The sequence below is a fragment of the Salvelinus namaycush genome, chromosome 28 (assembly GCF_016432855.1).
Source record: "Salvelinus namaycush isolate Seneca chromosome 28, SaNama_1.0, whole genome shotgun sequence".
NCBI classification, from domain to species: Eukaryota; Metazoa; Chordata; class Actinopteri; order Salmoniformes; family Salmonidae; genus Salvelinus; species Salvelinus namaycush.
The window spans coordinates 28,342,257-28,366,579 of NC_052334.1; the positions used below are offsets into that span (position 1 = coordinate 28,342,257).

Consider the following 24,323-nt stretch of genomic DNA (forward strand, 5'->3'; position numbering starts at 1 on the left):
ATAAAGGATCCAGCCAGCCACAGCCATCTCTGGAGGGTCCAGAGCACCACTACCAGTCCCTCAGGCCTTAGCACAAAAGTGCCCTCAGTGCCAGAGACAGTTGCTAGAGCTGTAATGAGTACTGTGTTTTCTGCTGGCCTGGGCCTTTTCTCTGGTGTTCCTTTCTCCCTCTCTTTCCTTCCCCCTGACACCTTCCCTCGTACTATTGCCACTTCATTGCACTGTTCCAGCCAAGCACAGGACTGAGGAGAGGGAAAGACTGTCCTTTGTTTCACTGTAGTGTTTCTCTCTGCACCAGCAGCCAACTCTAAACAGAGCAGAACTTAACATCAGTGGCTTGTTACTGAAATGTATCATGGCTGTTTCCTTTTACTTTGACAATTCTCTTTATTTAGTCTACGTATAGTGGTGAGCCCTCTTACTTACAGTACATTGTTTTAAGCACTGTTAGGCTATAACCTTCCACTAAGCGATACAGTATCTATACTTCTGGATTGTGGGTTTAACGTAGATTGTGTAATGTAATTAAGTCGTGTAGCTTTTGCTGGTGTGTGAGTGCTTTCAGTGTCAGCCTGCTCTCTACCCACCTGTCCCCTGACTGCCTTCCTCAGCCTACTCAGGGCAGATGGCCATTACTTAACTGCATAATCTCGTTAATGCCTTAATTTACAGGTAGGATAGCTTAAATTTCACTCACAGGCAACTGCTAAGCAGCACCTAGCTAGGAAAACCCCAGAGGCTGTGTGTGCAATTGAATGACCTGTTGCCAGTGTGACAACTAACTCTCATCGTCAGTATCTGTTTTTATTGCAATGGTATTGCACTAATCATGATTGTTGTGAAAACAAATAATTACTGTCTAGGTTTTTCTGAAGCTTTCAATGTAAACACACCAAAACAAACTGTTTTATCTCTTTTCTCCCCAGACTTTTGTGAATGATCTGAGAATCCCAGACCAGACTTACATCACCCTGAAGCTCTCTGATGTCATCCGCTTTGGATATGATATCCTTTTGATTATCTGATAATGATTGTAATTCTTTTGTTTTATTGATTCTTCATTGTTTGGGGACTTTCTTGATTGGATCAGAAGGATGTGTACTTTTCAACCTCTAAGTGCTCTCTGTGCTAGTTTCTTACAAACAATTGAATTCCATAAAGCTTTGGTCTATACTTGCTGGTAGAAAGGAATTTAAAACATTCATTTTCTTTTCCCTCTGTGGTTTGTGCACCAAACTCTCCCAACATGTTAATTCCCTGTGGTTTGAGTCAGGGGTTTTGGATTATGTCCAACTCTGGACTGAAAATCTTTTGGACCCTTGAACCTCTGAGCTGAAAAACATGAATAGTGAAAATGAGTTTCGATAACTGGGACAAAAGCTGCTTAAAGGTAGACGTTTAGTATGCGTTACCAGAACTTACCCTGCATGCTACATGTCACATGTCTTGAGTTCTCAGAAAGTTAGAGCTTCAAGGACTGCACAGGCTAATAATTACCCAAAATGGCAAGTGTCAGTGACATGTATTATTCTAACCCAATGGCTCCAGTTTGAATATGCTTTCCTTAACTCTGCTTCCACATTGTCATGTGTACATCCTGGAGAGGAGTCAACACAAGGTGCCAGAGGAGGCTCTCAAAGTAAGAGAACTTCCACATGTACAGTGCATTTGGAAAGTATTCAGACCCGTTGACTTTTCCCACATTTTGTTACATTACAGCCTTATTCTAAAATGGATCAAATATTTTTTCCCCTTATCAATCTACACACTACCCCATAATGACAAAGCGAAAACCCTCAGACCCTTTGCTATGATACTCAAAATTGAGCTCAGGTGCATCCTGTTTCCATTGATCATCCTTGAGATGTTTCTACAACTTGATTGGAGTCCACCTGTGGTAAATTCAATTGATTGGACATGATTTGGAAAAGCGCACACCTGTCCTATATAAGGGTCCCACAGTTGACAGTGCATGTCAGAGCAAACACCAAGCCATGAGGTCGAAGGAATTGTCCGTAGAGCTCCAAGACAGGATTTTGTCAAGGCACAGATCTCGTGAAGAGTAGCAAAACATGTCTGCAGCATTGAAGGTCCCCAAGAACACAGTGGCCTTCTCCCCCATTCTTAAATGGAAGAAGTTTGGAATCATCTAGAGTGGCCAGACGGAAGCCACTCCTCAGTAAAAGGCACATGACAGTCCGCTTGGAGTTTGCCTAAAGGCTCCTAAAGGACTCTCAGACCATGAGAAACAAGATTCTCTGGTCTGATGAAACAAAAATTGAACTCTTTGTCCTGAATGCCAAACGTCACGTCTGGAGGAAACCCGGCACCATCCCTATGGTGAAGCATGGTGGTGACAGCATCATGCTGTGGGGATGTTTTTCAGCCGCAGGGACTGGGAGAATAGTCAGGTTTGAGGGGAAAGATGAACGGCGCAAAGTACAGAGATCCTTGATGAAAACCTGCTCCAGACCCCTCAGGATCTCAGACTGGGATGAAGGTTCACCTTCCAACAGGACAACGACCCTAAGAACACAGCCAAGACAAAGCAGGAGTGGCTTTGGGACAAGTCTCTGAATGTCCTTGAGTGGCCCAGCCAGAGCCCGGGCTTGAACCTGATGTAACATCTCTGGAGAGATCTGAAAATAAAATGTGTAGTGATCCTCCCCATCCAACCTGACAGCGCTTGAGAAGAATGGGAGAAACTCCCCAAATACAGGTGTGCCAAGCTTGCAGCTTCATACCAACGAAGACTTGAGGCTGTAATCGCTGCCAAAGGTGCTTCAACAAAGTACTGAGTGAAGGGTCTGAATACTTAAAAATAAAATTAAAAAAAGTGTAAAATCCTAATTTTGCTTTGTCGTTATGGGGTGTTGTGTGTAGATTGAGGGGAAAAACGTAATCAATTTTAGAATAGTGTAACAAAATGTGGAAAAATCGAGGGGTCTGAATATTTTCCGAATGCACTGTACATGTCATCTATGAATGTGAGTGGTAGGGGCTTCTTCATTTCCCGTTTTCCTTTTTGTGTTTATTAGCATGAGAAGTACACCAGCCAGCTGCAGATGAGTATGAAGGCCCTGGAGGCCAGGAAGAGGGAGAAGGAGAGGCAGCATGCTGAGGAGAGAACCAGAGACTCATTCCGCTCCAAACAGGAGAAAGCTGAGGGTAAAGCTGCCCTCGCAGCAGGTAAACCTTGCCCAGTCCTGTTGTCCTTTTCTTCTAGAGACCACAGTATAGGTGCTATCCTACATTATAGACCAGGCCTATGAATTTTCTCTGCAAATGTAGAAGAATGGCGCTGGAGATGGCTGACGTTTTACGGGCTCCTCACCAATTGTGTTTTTTGGCTTTGTTTGTAACTTATTTTGTACATAATGTTTCTGCCTTTGTCTCTTAAGACCGAAAAGAGCTTCTGGATATCAGAACAGCGATTACTCTCCTCGAACTGGACAAATATGTTTTTTTTCTTTAACAAGTCGGACGTGAAGAATTTACTCCAGTTACCCAACCAGGCCCAAATCCCCATCATTTGAATGAAAGAAGATGCCGATACAGGGGACGCAGGTGCGGGTGCCATTATATTGGCCAACGTGCAATCATTGGAGAATAAACTGGATGAGCTCGGTTCGAGACATTCCTACCAACGGGACATTAAAAACTTGAATATCTTATGTTTCACCGAGTCGTAGCTGAACGACAACATGGATAATATACAGTTGGCTGGTTTTTCCGTGCATCGGCAAGACAGAACTGCTTCCTCCAGTAAGACAAGGGGTGGCGGTCTGTGTCTATTAGTCAATAACAGCTGTTGTGCGAAATCAAATGTTAAGGAACTATCAAGGTTTTGCTTGCCTCACTTAGAGTATCTCATGATAAGCTGTAGACCACACTATTTACCAAGAGAGTTTTCATCTATATTTTTCATAGCTGTCTATTTACCATCACAAACTGATGCTGGCACTAAGACCAGTCTCAAAAAGCTGTATAAAACTGTATAAGCAAACAAGAAAATGCTCATCCAGAGGCTGCGCTCCTAGTGGCCGAGACTTTAATGCAGGGAAACTTAAATACGTTTTACCTCATTTCTACCAGCATGTTACATGTGCAACAAGAAGAAAACAACTCTAGACCACCTTTACTCCACACACAGAGACGTGTACAAAGCTCTCCCTCACCCTCCATTTGGCATATCAGACCATAATTATATCCTCCTGATTCCTGCTTACAAGCAAAAACTAAAGCAGGAAGTACCAGTGACTCGCACAATACAGAAGTGGTCAGATGACGCAGATGCAAAGCTGCAGAACTTTTTTGGTAGCACAGACTGAGATATGTTCTGGGACTCATCATTGAGGCATTGAGGAGTACATCACATCAGTCACTGGCTTCATCAATTAGTGCATTGATGACGTTGTCCTCACAGTGACTGACCATACATACCCCAACCAGAAGCCATGGATTTCTGGAAACACCCTCACTGAGCTAAAGGGTGGAGCTGCCGCTTTCAAGGAGCGGGATGCGTATAAGAAATCCTGCTATGCCCTCAGACGAAACATCAAACTGGCAAAGCGTAAATACAGGACTAAGATTGAATCCTACTACACCGGCTCCAACGCTCGTTGGGTCTGGCAGGACTTGCAAACTATTGCGGACTAAAAAGGGAAGCCCAGCCGTGAAATGCCCAGTGACTCAAGCCTACCAGATGAGCTAAATGACCTCTATGAGTGCTTCGAGGCAAGCAACACTGAAGCTCTATACTAGCTGTGTGATCACGCTTGCCGTAGCCGACGTGAGTAAGACCTTTACACAGGTCAACATTCACAAGGCCGAAGGGCCAGTGGTTTACCAGGACATGTACTCCGAGCATGCGCTGCTGTACTCCCTGTTCACCCATGACTGCACGACTCCAACACCAAGTTTACCGACGACACAGCGGTGGTAGGCCTGATCACTGACAGCGATGAGACAGCCTATAGGGAGGAGGTCCAAGACCTGGAAGTGTGGTGCCAGGACAACAACCTCTCCCTCAACATGATCAAGACAAAGGAGATGATTGTGGACTACAGGAAAAGGAGGGCCGAGCACACCCCCGTTCTCATCAACAGGGCTGTGGTGGAGCAAGTTGAGAGCTTCAAGTTCCTTGGTGTCCACATCACCAACAAACTATCATGGTCCAAACACACCAAGAAGGTTGTGAAGAGGGCACGACAATGCCTATTCCCCCTCAGGAGACTGAAAATATTTGCCATGGGTCCTCAGATCCTCAAATGGTTCTACAGCTGTACCATTGAGAGCATCCTGACTGGTTGCATCACTGCCTGGTATAGCACCTGCTCGGCCTCCGACCGCAAGGCACTACAGAGGGTAGGGCGTATGGCCCAGTACACAGTACCAGCATATCAGTCTGTTATGCCTCAGGTAAAATATAGCTGCTGACGTCTATTCTAATATCTTATTCAAGTGAGGAAGATTGTCTCCTCATAAGCATTTTATACCACAAAGTGTTAGATGATCTGTTAAGATGCACACAGCTCTCCTTGTTAAGTCTACCCTTAGTGTGCGATCAAGCAATATTATGAGATGACAGGGTCAAAGGTTCAATCCAGTAGGGTCGGACAAGCAGCATTACTAATATGGAACACCAGTTGGCAGGATGAGTGAAGTGACATTGGGCTTGCCTGCTGAGCATGTTGAGCTGGGACAGTTACAGCCTTATCTCTGTCTGCCATGCCTCTGGACTGGGGAAGAGTGCTGAACCTACTCCTGGTGCCGCTAGCTCAAGGTGTGTGTGTGAGGCTGTGTTTTTCCATGCCACGCGAGCGTCAGTGGTCGGTTGGTTAGGGGGATTGTAGTTTTGCTATCTCTCACCTTCCAGTACATACAAGTGTCCTTCTGTCCTTGTCTCCACTTTTTGGCTGCATCTTTTTGGCTGTTATGTATAGCCCGACCGATATATCGGTTCACCAATATTATTGCCGTTATTCGCCTTTTACGTTTATATTGGTATCGGATAGGGCTGTGGCGGTCATGAAATTTTGTCAAACTGTCATTGTCAAGCAAATAACTGCCAGTGTTATAGTAATTAACCGTTAATTAACAAACACATTTATCATCTCCTGGCGCATGGACACGCATAGCCTACAAGCCACCAAAGCAGCCCTTTGGAACATCTACATTTTAAAAAGTCTAACTTTTAATATAGCCTACACCATCACAATAAATCCATTTTATTTTAGACTGGTCTAAAGAAACATATGAAGAAAATATAGTAATATTTTTGAAGAACATACTATCATACTTTCTTTGTTAGGAACTAATATGACTATGCCATATTGCTGTGGGCTACACTAGTTCATTTAGCAGACAAGATTTGCTCAGAATTCCGTGGCATAATTTTTTTCTTGTTTTATAGTATGAATAATATAATTGAACATAGCTGAAAAAAATAAAATGATATTTCCTTCAAATGATTTCCAAGGAAGTGCACACTTCCTTGCTGAGCAGTTAACAGGACCTTCTACAGTGAATTCAGAAATTATTCAGACCCCTTGACTTTTTCCATGTTTTGTTACATTACAGCCTTATTCTAAAATCTATAAGGATTTTTTTTTATCCATCTACACACAATATCCCATAATGACAAAGCAAAAACAGGTTTTTAATCATGTTTGCAAATGTATAAAAAAATGATAAAATGATACCACATTTACATAAGTATTCAGACCCCTTACTCAGTACTTGGTTGAAGCACCTTTGTCAGCATTTACAGTCTCGAGTCTTTTTAGGTGTGACGCTACAAGCTTGGCACCTGTATTTGGGGAGTTTCTCCCATTCTTCACTGCAGATCCTCTCATGCTCTGTCAGGTTGGATGGGGAGCGTCGCTGAACAGCTATTTTCAGGTCTCTCCAGAGATGTTTGATCGGGTTCAAGTCCGGGCTCTAGCTGGGCCACTCAGAGACTTGTGCTGAAGCCATTCCTGCTTTTTCTTAGTTGTGTGCTTAGGGTTGTTGTCCTGTTGGAAGGTGAACCTTTGCCCAAGTCTGAGGTCCTGAGTGCTCTGGAGCAGGTTTTCATCAAGGATCTCTCTGTACTTTGCTCCGTTCATCTTTCCCCTCGATCCTGACTAGTCTCCCAGTTGTTGCCGCTGAAAAACATCCACACAGCATGATGCTGCCACCACCGTCCTTCACTGTAGGGATGGTGCTGGGTTTCCTACAAACATGACGCTTGGCATTCAGGCCAAAGAGCTCAATCTTGGTTTCATCAGACCAAATAATCTTGTTTCTCATGTTCTGAGAGTCTTTTAGGTGCCTTTTGGAAAACTCCAAGCAGACTGTCATGTTCCTTTTACTGAGCAGTGGCTTCCGTCTGGCCACTCTACCATAAAGGCCTGATTGGTAGTGCTGCAGAGATGGTTGTCCTTCTGGAAGGTTCTCACATCTCCACAGAGGAACTCTGGAGCTCTGTCAGAGTGACCATCGGGTTCTTGGTCACCTCCCTGACCAAGGCCCTTCTTCCCCAATTGCTCAGTTTGGCCGGGCGGCCAGCTCTAGGAAGAGTCTTGGTGGTTCTAAACTTCTTCAATTTAAGAATGATAGAGCCCACTGGTGTTCTTATAGACCTTCATTACAGCAGAAATGTTTTGGTACCCTTCCCCAGATCTGCGCGTGAACACAATCCTGTCTCGGAGCTCTACGGACAATTCCTTCGACCTCATAGATTGGTTTTTGCTCTGACATTTTTTTCCCCCACCTTTTATTTAACCAGGTAGGCCAGTTGAGATCAAGTTCTCATTTACAACTGCGACCTGGCCAAGATAAAGCAAAGCAGTGCGACACAAACACAGAGTTACACATGGAATAAACAAACGTACAGTCAATAACACAATAGAAAAGTCTATACACAGTGTGTGCAAATGAAGTAAGATTATGGAGGTACGGCAATGAATAGGCCATAGTGGCAAAATAATTACAATTTATCAATTAAACACTGGAGTGATAGATGACCAGAAGATGAATGTGCAAGTAGAGATACCGGGGTGCAAACGCGCAAAAAATAAATAGCAATATGGGGATGAGGTAGTTGGGTGGGCTATTTACAGATGGGCTATGTACAGGTGCAATGATCTGTAAGCTGCTCTGACAGCTGATGCTTAATGTTAGTGAGGGAGATTTGAGTCTCCAGCTTCAGTGATTTTTGCAATTAGTTCCAGTCATTGGCAGCAGAGAACTGGAAGGAAAGGCGGCCAAAGGAGGAGCTGGCTTTGTGGGTGACCAGTGAACTATACCTATTGGAGCGCATGCTACGGGTGGGTGCTGCTATGGTGACCAGTGCCAGTGGGTTTGACCTGGAGCCAGTGGGTTTGGCGACGAATATGAAGCGAGGGCCAGCATACAGGTCGCAGTGGTGGGTAGTATATGGGGCTTTGGTGACAAAACGGCTGGCACTGTGATAGCAAATTGGATGCAGTCTGAGTAGAGTGTTGGAGGCTATTTTGTAAATGACATCGCCGAAGTCAAGGATCGGTAGGATAGTCAGTTTTACGAGGGTATGTTTGGCAGCATGAGTGAAGGATGCTTTGTTGCAAAATAGGAAGCCGATTTAATTTTGGGTTGGAGATGCTTAATGTGAGTCTGGAAGGAGAGTTTACAGTCTAACCAGACACCTAGGTATTTGTAGTTATCCCCATATTCTAAGTCGGAGCCGTTCAGAGAAGTGATGCTGGATGGGCGGGCAGGTGCGGGCAGTGATCGGTTGAAGAGCATGCATTTAGTTTTACTTGCATTTAAGAGCATTTGGAGGCCACGGACGGAGAGTTGTATGGCATTTAAGCTTGCCCGGAGGTTTTTTAACAGTTTCCAAAGAAGGCCCAGAAGTGTACAGAATGGTGTCGTCTGCGTAGAGGTGGATCAGAGAATCACCAGCAGCAGGAGCGACATCATTGATGTATACAGAGAAGAGAGCCGGTCCAAGAATTGAACCCTGTGGTACCCCCATAGAGACTGCCAGAGGTCCGGACAACAGGCCCTCCGATTTGACACACTGAACTCTGTCTGAGAAGTAGTTGGTGAACCAGGCAAGGCAGTCATTTGAGGAAATCAAGGCTGTTGTCTACCGATAAGAATGCGGTGATTGACAGAGTCGAAAGCCTTGGCCAGGTCGATGAATACGGCTGCACAATATTGTCTTTTATCGATGGCGGTTATGATATCGTTTAGGACCGTGGCTGAGGTGCACCCAAAAGGACTTGAGTTCCTGTATGTTGTTATGATCACACCACGTCTCGTTAATCATAAGGCATACACCCCCGCCCTTCTTACCAGAGAGATGTTTGTTTCTGTCGGCGTGATGCGTGAAGAAACCAAGTGGCTGTACCGACTCTGATAACGTATCCTGAGTGAGCCATGTTTCCATGAAACAAAGAACGTTACAATCTCTGAGGTCTCTCTGGAAGGCAAACCTTGCTCGGATTTCATCTACCTTGTTGTCAAGAGACTGGATATTGGCGAGTAGTATACTCAGGAGCGGTGCGCGATGTGCCCGTCTACGGAGCCTGACCAGAAGACCGCTCCGTCTGCCCCTTCTGTGGCGCCGGTGTTTTGGGTTGCCGGCTGGGATCCGATCCATTGTCCTGGGTGGTGGGCAGAACAGAGGATCCACTTCGGGAAAGTCATACTCCTGGTCGTAATGTTGGTGAGTTGACGTTGCTCTTAAATTCAATAGTTCCTAACGGCTGCATGTAATAAAACTTCAGATTTCCTGGGGTAACAAAGTAAGAAATAATACATAAAAAAACAAAATACTGCATAGTTTCCTAGGAACGCGAAGCGAGGGGGACATCTCTGTCTGCACCGGAAGCTTTAGTGTCCCAGAACTTTTTGGAGTTTATGCTACAGGATGCAAATTTCTGTTTGAAAAACCTAGCCTTTACTTTTCTTACTGCCTGTGTTTATTGGTTCCTAACTTCCCTGAATAGTTGTATTTCGCGAGGGCTATTCGATGCTAATGCAGTATACCACAGGATGTTTTTGTGCTGGTCAAGGGCAGTCAGGTCTGGAGTGAACTAAGGGCTATATCTGTTCTTAGTTCAATTTTTTTTGAAAGGGGCATTCTTATTTAAGATGGTGAGGAAAGCACTTTAAAAGAATAACCAGGCATCCTCTACTGACGGAATTTACATTTACATTTTACATTTTAGTCATTTAGCAGACGCTCTTATCCAGAGCGACTTGCATACATTTTTATTACATTTTTAATGTTTTTTTTTTTTTACATATTACATATTACATTTTTTTTACATACTGAGACAAGGATATCCCTACCGGCCAAAACCTCCCTAACCCGGACGACGCTATGCCAATTGTGCGTCGCCCCACGGACCTCCCGGTTGCGGCCGGCTGCGACAGAGCCTGGGCGCGAACCCAGCCCAGCCTGGGCGCGAACCCAGAGACTCTGGTGGCGCAGCTAGCACTGCGATGCAGTGCCCTAGACCACTGCGCCACCCGGGAGGATGGCGCAGTGACCTCATGGAATGAGGTCAATATCCTTCCAGGATACCCGGGCCAGGTCGATTAGAAAGGCCTGCTTGCTGAAGTGTTTTAGGGAGCAGTTGACAGTGATGAGGGGTGGTCGTTTGACCGCGGACCCATTACGGACGCAGGCAATGAGGCAGTGATCGCTGAGATCCTGGTTGAAGACAGCAGATGTATATTTAGAGGGCAGGTTGGTCAGGATGATATCTATGAGGGTGCCTGTGCACTGTCAACTGTGGTACCTCAATATAGACAGGTGTGTGCCTTTCCAAATCATGTCCAGTCAATTGCATTTACCACAGGTGGACTTCAATCAAGTTGTAGAAACATTCTAAGGATGACCAATGGAAGCCGGATGCACCTGAGGATGCATTTCGAGTCTCATAGCAAAGGGTCTGAATACTTATTTACGTAAGATATTTCTGTTACTTTATTTTTAATACATTTGCAAAAATGTCTAAACCTGTGTTTGCTTTGTCATCAAATCGTATTGGTCACATACACATATTTAGCAGATGTTATTGCGGGTGTAGTAAAATGCTTGTGTTCCTAGCTCCAACAGTGCAATAGTATCTAACAATACACACAAAAAGTCAAATAATGGAATTAAGAAATATATAAATATTAGGAAGACCAATGTCGGAGTGGCATTGACTAAAATACAGTAGAATATAATACAGTATATACATATGAGTAAAGCAGTATGTAAACATTAAAGTGACAAGTGTACATACATGTAGATATTACCTCGACTAACCGGTGCCCCCGCACATTGACTCTGTACCGGTACCCCCCGTATATAGCCTCGTTACTGTTATTTTACTGCTGCTCTTTAATTATTTGTTACTTTTAGTTTTTGCGCATCGATTTTTTTACTTAACACTTATTTAAGCATTTCACTGTTGTATTCGGCACATGTGACAAATATTTGATTTGATTTGTTCCATTTATTAAAGTGGCCAGTGATTCTATGTACAGTTGAAATCAGAAGTTGACATACACTTAGGTTGGAGTCATTAAAGATTGTTTTTCAACCACTCCACAAATTTCTTGTTAACAAACTATAATTTTGGCAAGTCGGTTAGGACATCTACTTTGTGCATGACAAAGTAATTTTTACAACAATTGCTTACAGACAGATTATTTCACTTATAATTCACTGTATCACAATTCCAGTGGGTCAGAAGTTTACATACACTAAGTTGACGGTGCCTTTAAACAGCTTGGAAAATTCCAGAAAATGATGTCATGGCTTTAGAAGCTTCTGATAGGCTAATTGACAGAATTTGAGTCAATTGGAGGTGTACCTGTGGATGTATTTCAAGGCCTACCTTCAAACTCAGTGCCTCTTTGCTTGACATCATGGGAAAATCAAAAGAAATCAGCCAAGACCTCCACAAGAGAAATCAGCCAAAAATTGTCGACCTCCACAAGTCTGGTTCATCCTTGGGAGCAATTTCCAAACGCCTGAAGGTACCACGATCATCTGTACAAACAATAGTACGCAAGTATAAACACCATGGGACTACGCAGCTGTCATACCGCTCAGGAAGGAGACGCGTTCGGACTTTGGTGCAAAATGTGCAAATCAATCCCAGAACAACAGCAAAGGACCTTGTGAAGATGTTGGAGGAAACAGGTACAAAAGTATGTATAGCCACAGTAAAACGAGTCCTATATCGACCTAACCTGAAAGGCCGCTCAGCAAGGAAGAAGCCACTGCTCCAAAACCGCCATTAAAAAAAGCCAGACTACGGTTTGCAACTGCACATGGGGACAAAGATCGTACTTTTTGGAGAAGTGTCCTCTGGTCTGATGAAACAAAAATATAACTGTTTGGCCATAATGACCATTGTTATGTTTGGAGGAAAAAGGGGGAGTCTTGCAATCCGAAGAACATCATCCCAACGGTGAAGCATGGGGGTGGCAGCATCATGTTGTGGGGGTGCTTTGCTGCAGGAGGGACTGGTGCACTTCACAAAATAGATGGCATCATGAGGGAGGAAAATTATATGGATATATTTAAGCAACATCTCTAGACATCAATCAGGAAGTTAAAGCTTGGTCGCAAATGGGTCTTCCAAATGGACAATGACCCCAAGCATACTTCCAAAGTTGTGGCAAAATGGCAACAAAGTCACTGTATTGGAGTGGCCATCACAAAGCCCTGACCTCAATCCCATAGAAAATGTGTGGGCATAACTGAAAAAGCGTGTGTGAGCAAGGAGGCCTACAAACCTGATTCAGTTACACCAGCTCTGTCAGGAGGAATGGGCCAAAATTCATCCAATTTATTGTGGGAAGCTTGTGGAAGGCTACCCAAAACTTTTGACATAAGTTTAAACAATTTTAAGGCAATACTAATTGAGTGTGTGTAAACTTCTGACCCACTGGGAATGTGATGAAATAAATAATTCTCTCTACTTTTATTGAGTTTGAGTTTATTTTATTTTTACAGGGACAGTGCACACCAATAAATGTTTCAGTAAAAGTGCCAGTTTTAGCCAGCTGGCTAATTTTCAACCGCATTCCCTGGGCAGGTTATTAAAAACAATTACAATATAGACAATCATTGAGCAGTGAGCACATGCAGAGCAACATAGGACAAGCAAGACATAGAACAAAAAGCAACAAGACAAAATCCATAAAAGCAACAAAGTGTTTCCACCTCACAAGCTACAGACAACAGACAACATGGAAAGCCGCAATACACAGCTAGGGATTATGTTCACAAATCTGATTGACCTTTAGCCATGTCTTCATGCATTTTGTGAAAGTGTGATATGTGGTGCAGTTATGTGTGTCTGATGGCAGTGTATTCCAGACATGGGAAATCTCTCACAGAGAAAGCGGATTTACTAACGGTGCTTTTCCTTAAGGGAACTATACAGTCACCTCTCATGGCAGACCTTGTGGATCTGCTGCCATATGTTTGGGTTTTCTTTTTAACAAAAATACTGAGTGGAGGGGGAGCCAGGCCATTTAGGATCTGGAATACAAGACATGCGTCGGTGTATTGCACAAGATTTTCCCAACTCAGGAGCTCATGCTTTCTGAGGATGTAACAGTGATGATGGCTATTGGGCTTCCTATCAAGCACTTTGAGAGCCTGTTTGTAGACACTGAATAGGTTTTCATGTTGTACAGCAAGCTTGGGCCCAACTAGTCAAGCAGTATGTTAAGTGGGGAAGTACAGTTTTGCTACCTCTGTAGTCAAACAGTTTCATATAAATCGGAAATTAGCTAGGTTGAACTTGGTTATTTGAATGACCTTTTTCACATGCTTTTTAAAAGAAGAACATGCAAACTGTTTTTTTCACATTGAGATGCAAACACGAGTCACTGAGCCACTTTGTAACCTGGACCATTACAGTAGTGAGTTCTTGTGCAGCTTGTTGTTTGCTCTTTGCATACACATATATCACTGTATCATCTACATACATTTCAACTTCAGACCCAGTACAGACAGAAGGCAGATCATTAATGTACAGGCTGAACAGGAGGGGCCCCAGTATTGACCCTTGGGGCACGCCCACATCATAGCTAAGAGTGGGCGACAGCTCATTGCTCACTCTGACACACTGAGTTCTGCCTTCAAGGTATGATTTCATCCATCTCAAGGCATCGGGGGAAAAGTTGAACTTGGACAATTTTGTGATGAGAATCTCATGGTTAACAGTATCAAAAGCCTTTCTTAGGTCCAGAAACACAGCCACAACAACGCCCCCTTTGTCCATCTTGGACTTCACATTTTCCAGAAGAAAGCAGTAGGCCGTTTCTGTGGAGTGTTTCGCTCTGAAGCCAAACTGCATGGAGTGTAATGTGAAGGGGCTGTTGTTGAGGTGGGCAATCAGTTGTTCTGCTACACACTTCAACAACCTTCGACACCACAGGTAGTATACTAATGGGCCTGTAGTTACTCACGTCAGCAGGGTCGCCTGATTTAAAGATGGACGTTATTATGGCCGACTTCCATACCCTTGGAAACACCCCCAGACCAATAGATGTGTTGGTGACCTTAGTAATGGGGCCAATGAGTGACTCTTTGTAGTTTTTAAGAAAGGTAGAGTCCAGCCCAAACATCTTTGGCTTTAGAGTTCTTTAGTGAGCTAATCACCTTGTTCACCTTTGACTCAGAAACCTCCCTTTATGATTTTATTTTATTTTATTTGGATCTCTTTTAGTCCCTATTTGGACTAATCTTCCAAGAGTCCTTAAACATTAAAATACAATTTATAATACGAACACATTTTCACATATAACACACTATTACAAACATACATAATATACTAACATAATGACCCAATAAATACTCAATCTAAAAAATATTGATTCTTCTACTATAGTCCCACAACATTTCTATATATTATATTTAAATAGTTTTAAAATAATGTTTAAATTTATATATTGAAAGGTTTCTGGTTTGCTCAGTTAATTTATTCAATTTCTTTATTGCTCTAAATAGAAAAGAGAAATATGTTATTTTGCCTTTCTGTCTGGATAACACGTAGATGGTGGACAATCTATTCCTAGTATTTACGGAATGTGTGTCTCTTACCAACTGAAAACCGTTGTGAATAGAACTTGGCCGTTTTAAATTATGTATATTATGAAATAAAATAAGCATGTTTTTTTCAATTATGTTGTCGATTGATGACCAACCAAGAACACTGCGCATGACTGCAACAGAAGAACCATATCTTCACCTTAAAACAATCCTTGCTGGTTTGTTCTGTGCATTTTGCAGCCTCCTAACTTCACTTGATGATGCATTTCCCCAGACCACAGAACAGTAGTTCACCTATCTCTCAATTAATGCTTGTGTTATTTGCTGAATAATTTTTCCTGGTAAATATTTAGCTATCCTTCTGATTATGCATGCTGTTTTTTTTTTTTTTTTTTACATAGATTAGTTATTTGAGACGACCATGATAAGCAGTTGTCTAGTTTCTGCCACTTCTTCAATTTGTACTCCTCCCATACTTAATTGTATCCCATGCTGTTTTAGCCTTTTCCTAGTGGAACAGACCAACATAACTTTGGTTTTCTTGGTGTTTAAAACAAGTTTGTTTTAGCAAACCCACTCCCTGATTCTCCAAATCTCCTTGTAAAGCTTGCTGTACCTGTTGAACCGATTGTCTTGCTGCATAAATTGTAGTATCATCTGCAAATATAGTAGCTTGAGTTTCAGCTAAGGCATAGGGAAGGTTGTTGGTATATATTAAATAAAGAAGTGGCCCAAGGCAACTGCCCTGCGGTAGTCTTATGATAAAGACAGGTTGAGCATCATTCACTAGCACTGAGCCCAAGAAACCAGTGGAGGGGTTCTGTGTCAGTACCCTGACAGAGTCAATAAAGTAGGAATTGAAGGCTATTGCTATTTCGATTGCATCCTGTGTTAGATTGTTATTCACCATGATTTCTAGTCGTTTTCCAGTGTTACTATGGTCTTTCCCTGTTCTCCCAGATCAATTTATTCTGACATTTCACATTCTTAAAATAAAGTGGTGATCCTAACTGACCTAAGAGAGGGAATTTTTACTAGGATTTAATGTCAGGAATTGTGAAAAACTGAGTTTAAATGTATTTGGCTAAGGTGTATGTAAACTTCCCACTTTATATCCAACTGTATATAGGACAGCAGCTTTTAAGTTGCAGGGTTGAGTAACCAGGTGGTAGCCGGCTAGTGATGTCTATTTAACAGTCTGATGGCCTTGAGAGAAGCTTTTCAGCCTTGTCCCAACTTTGATGCAAATGTACTGACCTCGCCTTCTGGATGATAGCGGGGTGAACAGGCTTTGGATCAGGTGGTTGATGTCCTTGATGATCTTTTTGGCCTTCCTGTGCCATCGGGTACTGTTGGTGTTCTGGAGGGCAGGCAGTGTGCCCTGGGTGAAGCGTTGGGCAGACCGCACCACTCTGATGAGCCCTGCGGTTGCGGGGGGGGTGCAGTTGCCTTACCAGTCGGTGATCCATGATGCTCTCTATTGTGCATTTGTAAAAGTGTTTGTGTGTAGATTTCTGTGGAACATTTGTTATTTTACCTATTTTAGAACAAGGCTGTAACGTAATAAAATGAGGAAAAGGGGAAGAGGTCTGAATACTTTCCGAATGCACTGTATATGCTTAATTTAAAGTTATTTATGAAACTTTAGTTGATACATACGTTGGGCTATATGTTTTGATTTTTAATACATTCTAAGGCTGCAAGATGCGACTCTAATGATGATGCTTTGAAAAATGTTGCATGAAAGGCATGACTTCAGCTTTGTTTCTTGTGCAGGCTGCACACAATTCATCAGTCTCTCATTCCCTATTTAGCAAGCCCTTGATAATATTCCCACCAGGCCTTGAATTTCCTGGCAGCATCCCCCTTGTGTGTCCATAATGCCCCCTAAAAAATCAATACCTTTTGTGACCAAAGTGGCTGTTGTGGGCTTAATAAAATAATTATAATTCCCTTCTCCCGGCTGCCATGCTCCGAAGCACCTCTCACTCACATGGCTCTCTCAGATATCTCAATTCTTATAAGCCAATGCCCGTCACGTGATCGGGTCCTTCTCAAAGCATCTCAGCTAAGAAGTAGGCTACAAGTGAAGACGCACACATCGGGGACGCAACTGCGTATTTCGAGGCGCATATTGAAGATGCAAGAACTGTCCACGTTTAGCCTACTTTTCGTCAGCCAACAAGATGAGTAGGCCTAACGAACAGCAAAAGCACTGGCCTATGTCAATATGCTATCGCCCGTAGTACAAAAGTTGACCTATTCTATTGGAAGAAGAAATACATTTTCCAAACATACTCTGGGACAGTTGTGGGATGCGATAGACCCCTGATTATACAACCACTCGCATCAACATTTTTTTTAAAGCAATGAGGCTGATGCAACAGATCAGAAGGTTAGCATAATAGTTTATCAACATTTTAAGCTTTTTCTTCCCATTATTGGCGCAGCAATGCGCATAAGGCAGTAGGCTATAGGCATGAATGTTCCAAGATGCAGTCAATTAGCGGGAAAACGCTGTTCTCATAAGTAACCGCAAATGTGATTATTCATGTAATACTTTATTATAAAGGTGCACTTTTATGGTGTAAATGATCTTCCCCAAACGTGAAACTCATGCACCGCCTATGTATGCCAGTTAGGCTCTTCACCGGTTGTAAAGCAGATTAATACGCTTAATTTTAAGTTATTTGGCCACTTTAGTCAAAACATATAGGCCTATGGGCTAGGCTACATGAGGTGTGCGACTGAAAAGTTGCGCACAAATAAAAAGGCATGCGCTTTTTCTTTCCTTGCTGCACGCACTGGGCATCATTCACAAGTGATGATACATCATTCACAAGTAATAGGCTAATATTATCACCCATCAGACTATTCTTAATTTCATGTGGTCTTTACCTACACTAAATAATATGTGTGAAATAAGTTTTGATTTAGAATGGACCATTATCATGCACTCAGGGGCATGGGGAAAATAAATGCATGTCATCTATGCACTTAAATAGCGAATGGAGAACGCGTTTCCCGTGGTTCATTTTCATGCCAGCCAGGTAGCCTATACTCCTGTTGCAAAGCAATGTGCTTAATATTAAGAAAATTCAGAAATAAATATAGTAGGCCAAGCCTATAGAAAGATGATAGCATTTATTTATAAAAGTGGAGGACCTATCAAAACTTTGTTTTCTCACGCAATTGCAGAGCCTATAGAAATGTTGCGCAACATGAGCTCATTGGCTCTCATGAAGTGTTTTGATTTGAATTTAGAAAAGAATTTGCATTGATGTCAGAGTGATTAGAGGGCCAATAGAGTGCTGAGTACCAGGCAGTTAGCAAGTTTGGTAGGCTAAGAATGACCATCGGCAGCATCAGAGCTTGGAGAAGCCTAGTTACCGTGACTAAACGGTCACGTGGAATTTGTCTGTGGTCATGACTCCTGACCGCCGATGTGGTGGTAATACTTTCACCGTTACAGCCCTAGTATCGGACGATAATTCAACCAATATTCAATAAATAGGATGAAAAAAGGGTATTTCATGCTTATTTGAACACTTGCTTATCTGAACACTTGCAACCATTCTCATGATGTCATTATTGCCACAATGTATGAAATCAGCATTTGAAGCATAGTTATAGGACAAATGCTCTTTTGGATGGAAATTCATGAGAATTCAGTGTGGGAAAATTACTTTGTTTTTATTTCCCCGCTGTAAAACACTAGTCAGATATGTCGGTATCAGTAATTTTTGTCTCCCAAGAATCGGACCCGAGAAAACATATTGGTCGGGCTCAACTTTAATATGATTTTCAGGGCAGTTATGTTCCTAAATCACTGAGGGATGTACTGTCTGATTCCAATGAGTGATATCTTATTTTTTATCTTCATTTTCAAATCTTGTAGAGATGTTCATTGTTCACACACACAGTCAGTACATCTGGCAAATTGCTAAACATCTAAATAACACAGGGGAATCGAAGTTTCAGGCACTGCATTTTGAATGAGTTTCAGAACACACACGACTGCTGTTGGCTGAGCAATTTCCACACTACTCTCAGATAGTTTCCATTTACAAGATGCAGACATGAACTCTACTTGACAAAAGAGCTCTTTATTCCAAACGATTGGGGCACATTTTTTTGCACGATCGCTTGATGTTTTCTCTTGAATTCTCATCATACCTGTACATAGCCTTGATGACTTGAATATTGGATTTGGAATTTGGGTATGTCAGTTGGTTGTGTAAGCCAGCCAAGCATACTTGGAATGATCATATACTGTAACTCTTCATAAGCAGTACTGCTGTCTCGCTCCACAATCTTTAAAACTGGATGTCATAGCTCCCATGACTGTAAGTTGATCAACCATGTTGTATGACAGTAGAGTAAACCCTTTAACCCAGCTGATCCCACTCTGTAATCCAGCTCATACAGACCCATTATCCAGCAGTGGAATGCAAGGATGGACCATCACTAGTGGCTTTAACTACTGACAGTCAGAAGGTTATGACACGCCAGACTTCCAGCCATTTATACTTAGTTTAAATGTTTACATTCAGCCTTCATCCCACTCTGCCTGTATGTGATGGGGTAATGTAGCTGCTGACTGACTCTTTATTTCCTCCTGATGAAGCAGCTGGACTGGTGAGGTGACCAGTGTCCCGGTACCTACAGGCCACACCCTGTTGACAGTCCAGTTACTCCACACTGTGAGGCTCAGAGATGTCTGTTTTTCCTGAAGCCTTACAGGGTGTGGACTGTGGAGGTAGTCTTCTCCTCCTGCTGTCTCTAAAGCCTGCTGGCTCTCTGAGGTGATCTTGTCTGGCCTACTGTAGTCTACCCTGACAGGCCATGTACTTTTTAATATATACTGAACAAAAATATAAACGCAACATGTCAAGTTTTGGCCCAGTGTTTCATGAGCTGAAATAAAACATCCCAGAAATGTTCCATACGCACAAAAAGCATTTTGTGCACAGTTTTGTTTACATCCCTGTTAGTGAGACATTCTCCTTCGCTAAAATAATCAAAAAATCTGATTTTAAACGGCATGATCATTACACAGGTGCACCTTGTGCAGAGGACAGTGAAAGGCAGCTCTAAAATGTGAAGTTTTGTCATACAACACAATGCCACAGAGGTCTCATGTTTTGAGGGAGTGTGCAATTGGCATGCTGACTGCAGGAATATCCACCAGAGCAGTTGCCAGAGAATTTAATGGTCATTATCTACCTTAAGCGGCCTTCAATGTTGTTTTAGAGAATTTGGCAGTACGTCCAACCAGCCTCAACCGCAGACCACGTGTAATCACACCAGCCCAGGACCTCCTCGTCTGGCTTCTTCACGTTTGGGCTCATCTGAGACCAGCCACCCGGACAACTGATGAAACTGTGGGTTTGCACAACTAAAGAATTTCTGAACAAACTCTCAGAAACCGTCTCAGGGAAGCTCATCTGCGTGCCCGTTGTCCTCACCAGGGTCTTGACTCCAGATCGGCGTTGTAATCGAATTCAGTGTGCAAATGCTCACCTTCGATGGCCACTGGCACACTGGAGAAGTGTGCTCTTCACAGATTAATCCCGGTTTCAACTTTATCGGGCAGATGGCAGACAGCGTATGGCATTTGTGTGGGGTTAAGCGGTTTGCTGATGTCAACGTTGTGAACAGAGTGCCCCATGGGGTTATGGTATAGGCAAGCATAAGCTACGGACAACAAACAAGTGCATTTTATTGATGGCAATTTGAATGCACAGAGATACCGTGATGAGATCCTGAGGGCCATTGCCGTGCCATTTATCCACCGCCATCACTTCATGTTTCAGCATGATAATGCACAGCTCCATGTCACAAGGATCTGTACACAATTCCTGGAAGCTAAAAATTTCCCAGTTTTCCATGGCCTGCACGCTCACCAGACATGTCACCCATTGAGCATGTTTGCGAAGATGTTGCGCTGCATGAGGCAAATGGTGGTAACACCAGATACTGACTGGTTTTCTGATCCACACCCCACTTTTTTTTTAAGGTGTCTGTGACCAACCAATGGAAGTCTGTATTCCCAGTCATGTGAAATCTATAGATTATTTAAATTGACTGATTTCCTTTTATGAACTGTAACTCAGTAAAATCTTTGAAATTGTTGGATGTTGGTTTTTATTTTTGTTCAATGTAGAACATAATGTGGAAATGTATCCTTATGGTTTCCACTGCCTGAGAAGAGCTCTGGATTTAAAGTTTATTTTCATGTCTTTCATTAGTGGTTTCATCATTCCCGATACACACCAACATAGAAAAGCTTAAAATGACTCAGTGCAGCACTAGAGAGAGTCCACAAACCATTTTAGGCTGTGTCATCCATCCTGTGTAGCTAGAAATGAAGCATTGGGTAAGCCACATGGAATTAGTGACATGCCCTTCTGTTTCCTTCCCTCTCTCTGTTGATGTCTTATTGTGTGTCCTGGGCAACAGCACTTTGGAGTTGTAGTGCTATGGTTTATTTAGGCCAGTGTGAGAGAGCCCTAATGTGTCTGTTTAGTTTTCACAGACACCAGGCATGTGGATAATCTGATTTATGCCATATAGGCTAGCGTCCTGGGCTTGCCAGCCAGCTGTTAGATGTCATCACATTAATGAGGGTGACAGGAAATCTGCCCTAGTGCCCTTATTGGTCAGATGTAGGGGATGGATAAAAACAGATTCATATGGTTTGTTAGTGCAATTTTATATAAAAGAAAGAAAATGTAAAGAATATATTTTGGTTTATTTGTTACTGAATTATAAACCACTTACCAACCTGGAATCTGTGTGACAATCAATTAATATTTATAAGCAATAAATATAATTGAACTGCGTCAGCAACCCCTCATCTCATATATGGAAACGCGCATGGAACCAACCTGTATTTTGGCGTCTATAGAAGTGGCCTTTTAGAATCTAGGGACCACCACTACATGGATCAACCATGATAATGCATTCAAGCAGGACAGCAGCAAGTACTGTATGACCATATACTGTAGATGGAAGGTTATCAGTTTGTCTCAATGTTCTGCTCTGAAGAGATGAGTCATCGTTAACCAGTGTTGTTTGAAAAGCTTCATATTTGTTATAATTCTGCATCTCCTCCCTTTAGTGAAGATTAGGATTACCATGTCCAGTCTCATTCTCCTCCGAGGAGGATTGTGTATCACGTGACCTCATTTATAACTCCAGGCCCCTCTACCTGCTTTGTCAATGGCTGATTCTTATCAAAGTTATTAAATTGATGAAACATTTTAGTAGGACAAAATGCTTAATATTATCCACTGCGACTGTTTGTGCTACGCTTATTTGTAATGTTTCAATGTACAGCTTCACTTCAAACCCAGACATTATAGGGTTTGCAATCATTCTGCCATGTGTCTATTACATCATTCAGTTTTTGTATTTATTATAGTCCAGCTAAATTAAGGAAGTTGCTGCTATACTCACTCTGTTCTCTCTCTGTCCATGTATCTGCTTGTGTGTGTGTCTGTTAGTGGCCAGCGAGGCTCCAGTGTCCAGACCTACTCCTCTGTATGGGCAGCCGTCGTGGTGGGGGGAGGATGATGCTGAACACGGTGAAGGACAGCGGCCAGACGAGGACCCGGCAGGTCTGGAACAAACACTTCTCTACTATTAGTATACTATCAGTTCATTTGTTTCTCCTGATATGTGAGAGTGAGCATGTCACTCTGAAAGAGGCCTGGCACTTCAATATTGTTATTAGCTGTGCTAACTCATAAAGGTCACAGCCATTGTATTTGATTAGAGTGGCAAGCATATTACTTTGTTATGCATCACACCAAAAGTTTTCAATACATCCATTGAGAGATAGATGGTGTTTAGCTCTGTAGTGCCTACTGGTGACCAGGAGCTGCCAGTGTCACACTGAGCCAGGTTGGTCCAGGGCCATCCCAGGCCAGCGGGCAGTGCCTCGTGATGGATTACCCCTGTAAGACCAGGGGACAGGGTGGAGGAGAGAGGAGGGAGGGTGACTGTTAGCGTCATGCTGCCCAGCCTGGCTGGAACAGATTACCACTCTCCTTTGGACTCCATGCTCCCACAGTGGCATTTCTTCACGGCCAGCTGGCCTGGCACCCATTAATTGGCTGATGTTTTTGTTTGTTTACTTAGTCAAGCCACCTTATTATTTGTGGCTGCAGATTTATAGGGAATACTTGGCAGACTGAGTTTTTCTGTGATTTGTTTTCCTTTAAGTATTTCATTAGAGTAGTGACTGTGTTTCCTTCCCTTAACCACCTCATACTGCATGTCCTTTGTGCCTGCAGTTTACAGTAGGGCTGGGAATTGCCAGGGACCTCACAATACGTTATTATCATGATACTTAGGTGCCGTTATGATATGTACTGCGTTTCTCATGATTCTCACAATTCTGTGTATTGTGATTCGATATTGCGATTTGATGTTCCAAAAATATTGCTCACTAGATGTCTGCTGCAGAGAGACGAGAGAGCATGATAAAAAATAGTTTTGATCAGTCAGGGAAATAAAAGTGAGTTTTGGCGCCCACAAGCGCTAGCTAACGCTAATGATATCAAATATATCAAATATCGATATAATATCATCCAAAATAATATTGCGATATGTAACTTTATCGATTTCCCCACCCCCCCAAAATCACTAGTTTACAGTATTGGTCTATATAGTATTGATCTATATTGTCCCCTGTGTCTGCCCCTACAGAGAATACTAAAGAGAGCTACAAACAGGAGGCCAACGGCTCCCTGTCAGACAGCCAGGCCAGGTCCATCTACTCGCACCACAGGGAGCCCAGCTACTTTGAGATCCCCACCAAGGAGTTCCAGCAGCGGGAGCTCCAGGAGGTTCCCACTAAGGACACTGACCCCCCTGCTGTCCCTGTTCTCCCCCCAGCCCCCACCCCCACACCCCCTGTGGTGCAGAGCCACGCCTCCTTCACCATCGAGTTTGATGAATGCATGCCGGGCAAAATCAAGATCAAAGACCATGTGACCAAGTTCTCCTTCCGCCAGCAACGCAAGCTCCTGAGTAAGGAGGCGGTCACCGCACCCACTGAGGTGATGTCAGCAGAGAGCAAGGTGGCTGATTGGCTGGACCAAAGCGACGTGCGCATGATGCAGAGGTGGTCTCGGACAGAGGACATTTTCAGCACCAACAGTGACCTGCCCATCTACAACAATGCTTCCACAGGTGAGTGACTCAATGATTTATACACTGAATCCACTGTTACTATCCACTGTTACTGTCAGAGCTTTCAAGCTAACATGTT

At 43.0% G+C, this 24,323-nt stretch overlaps 1 protein-coding gene across 1 annotated transcript in view; it reads left to right on the top strand.

The window, feature by feature from the left end:
* Positions 1-24,323, top strand: part of LOC120023310 (centrosomal protein of 170 kDa protein B-like) — a 44,516-nt gene that overhangs the window by 11,747 nt on the left and 8,446 nt on the right. The window contains exons 4-8 of the mRNA XM_038967332.1: positions 927-1,003; positions 1,549-1,639; positions 3,039-3,189; positions 22,552-22,665; positions 23,759-24,244. Coding sequence (XP_038823260.1) covers positions 927-1,003; positions 1,549-1,639; positions 3,039-3,189; positions 22,552-22,665; positions 23,759-24,244 — 919 coding nt within the window. The remainder of the gene's footprint in view (positions 1-926; positions 1,004-1,548; positions 1,640-3,038; positions 3,190-22,551; positions 22,666-23,758; positions 24,245-24,323) is intronic.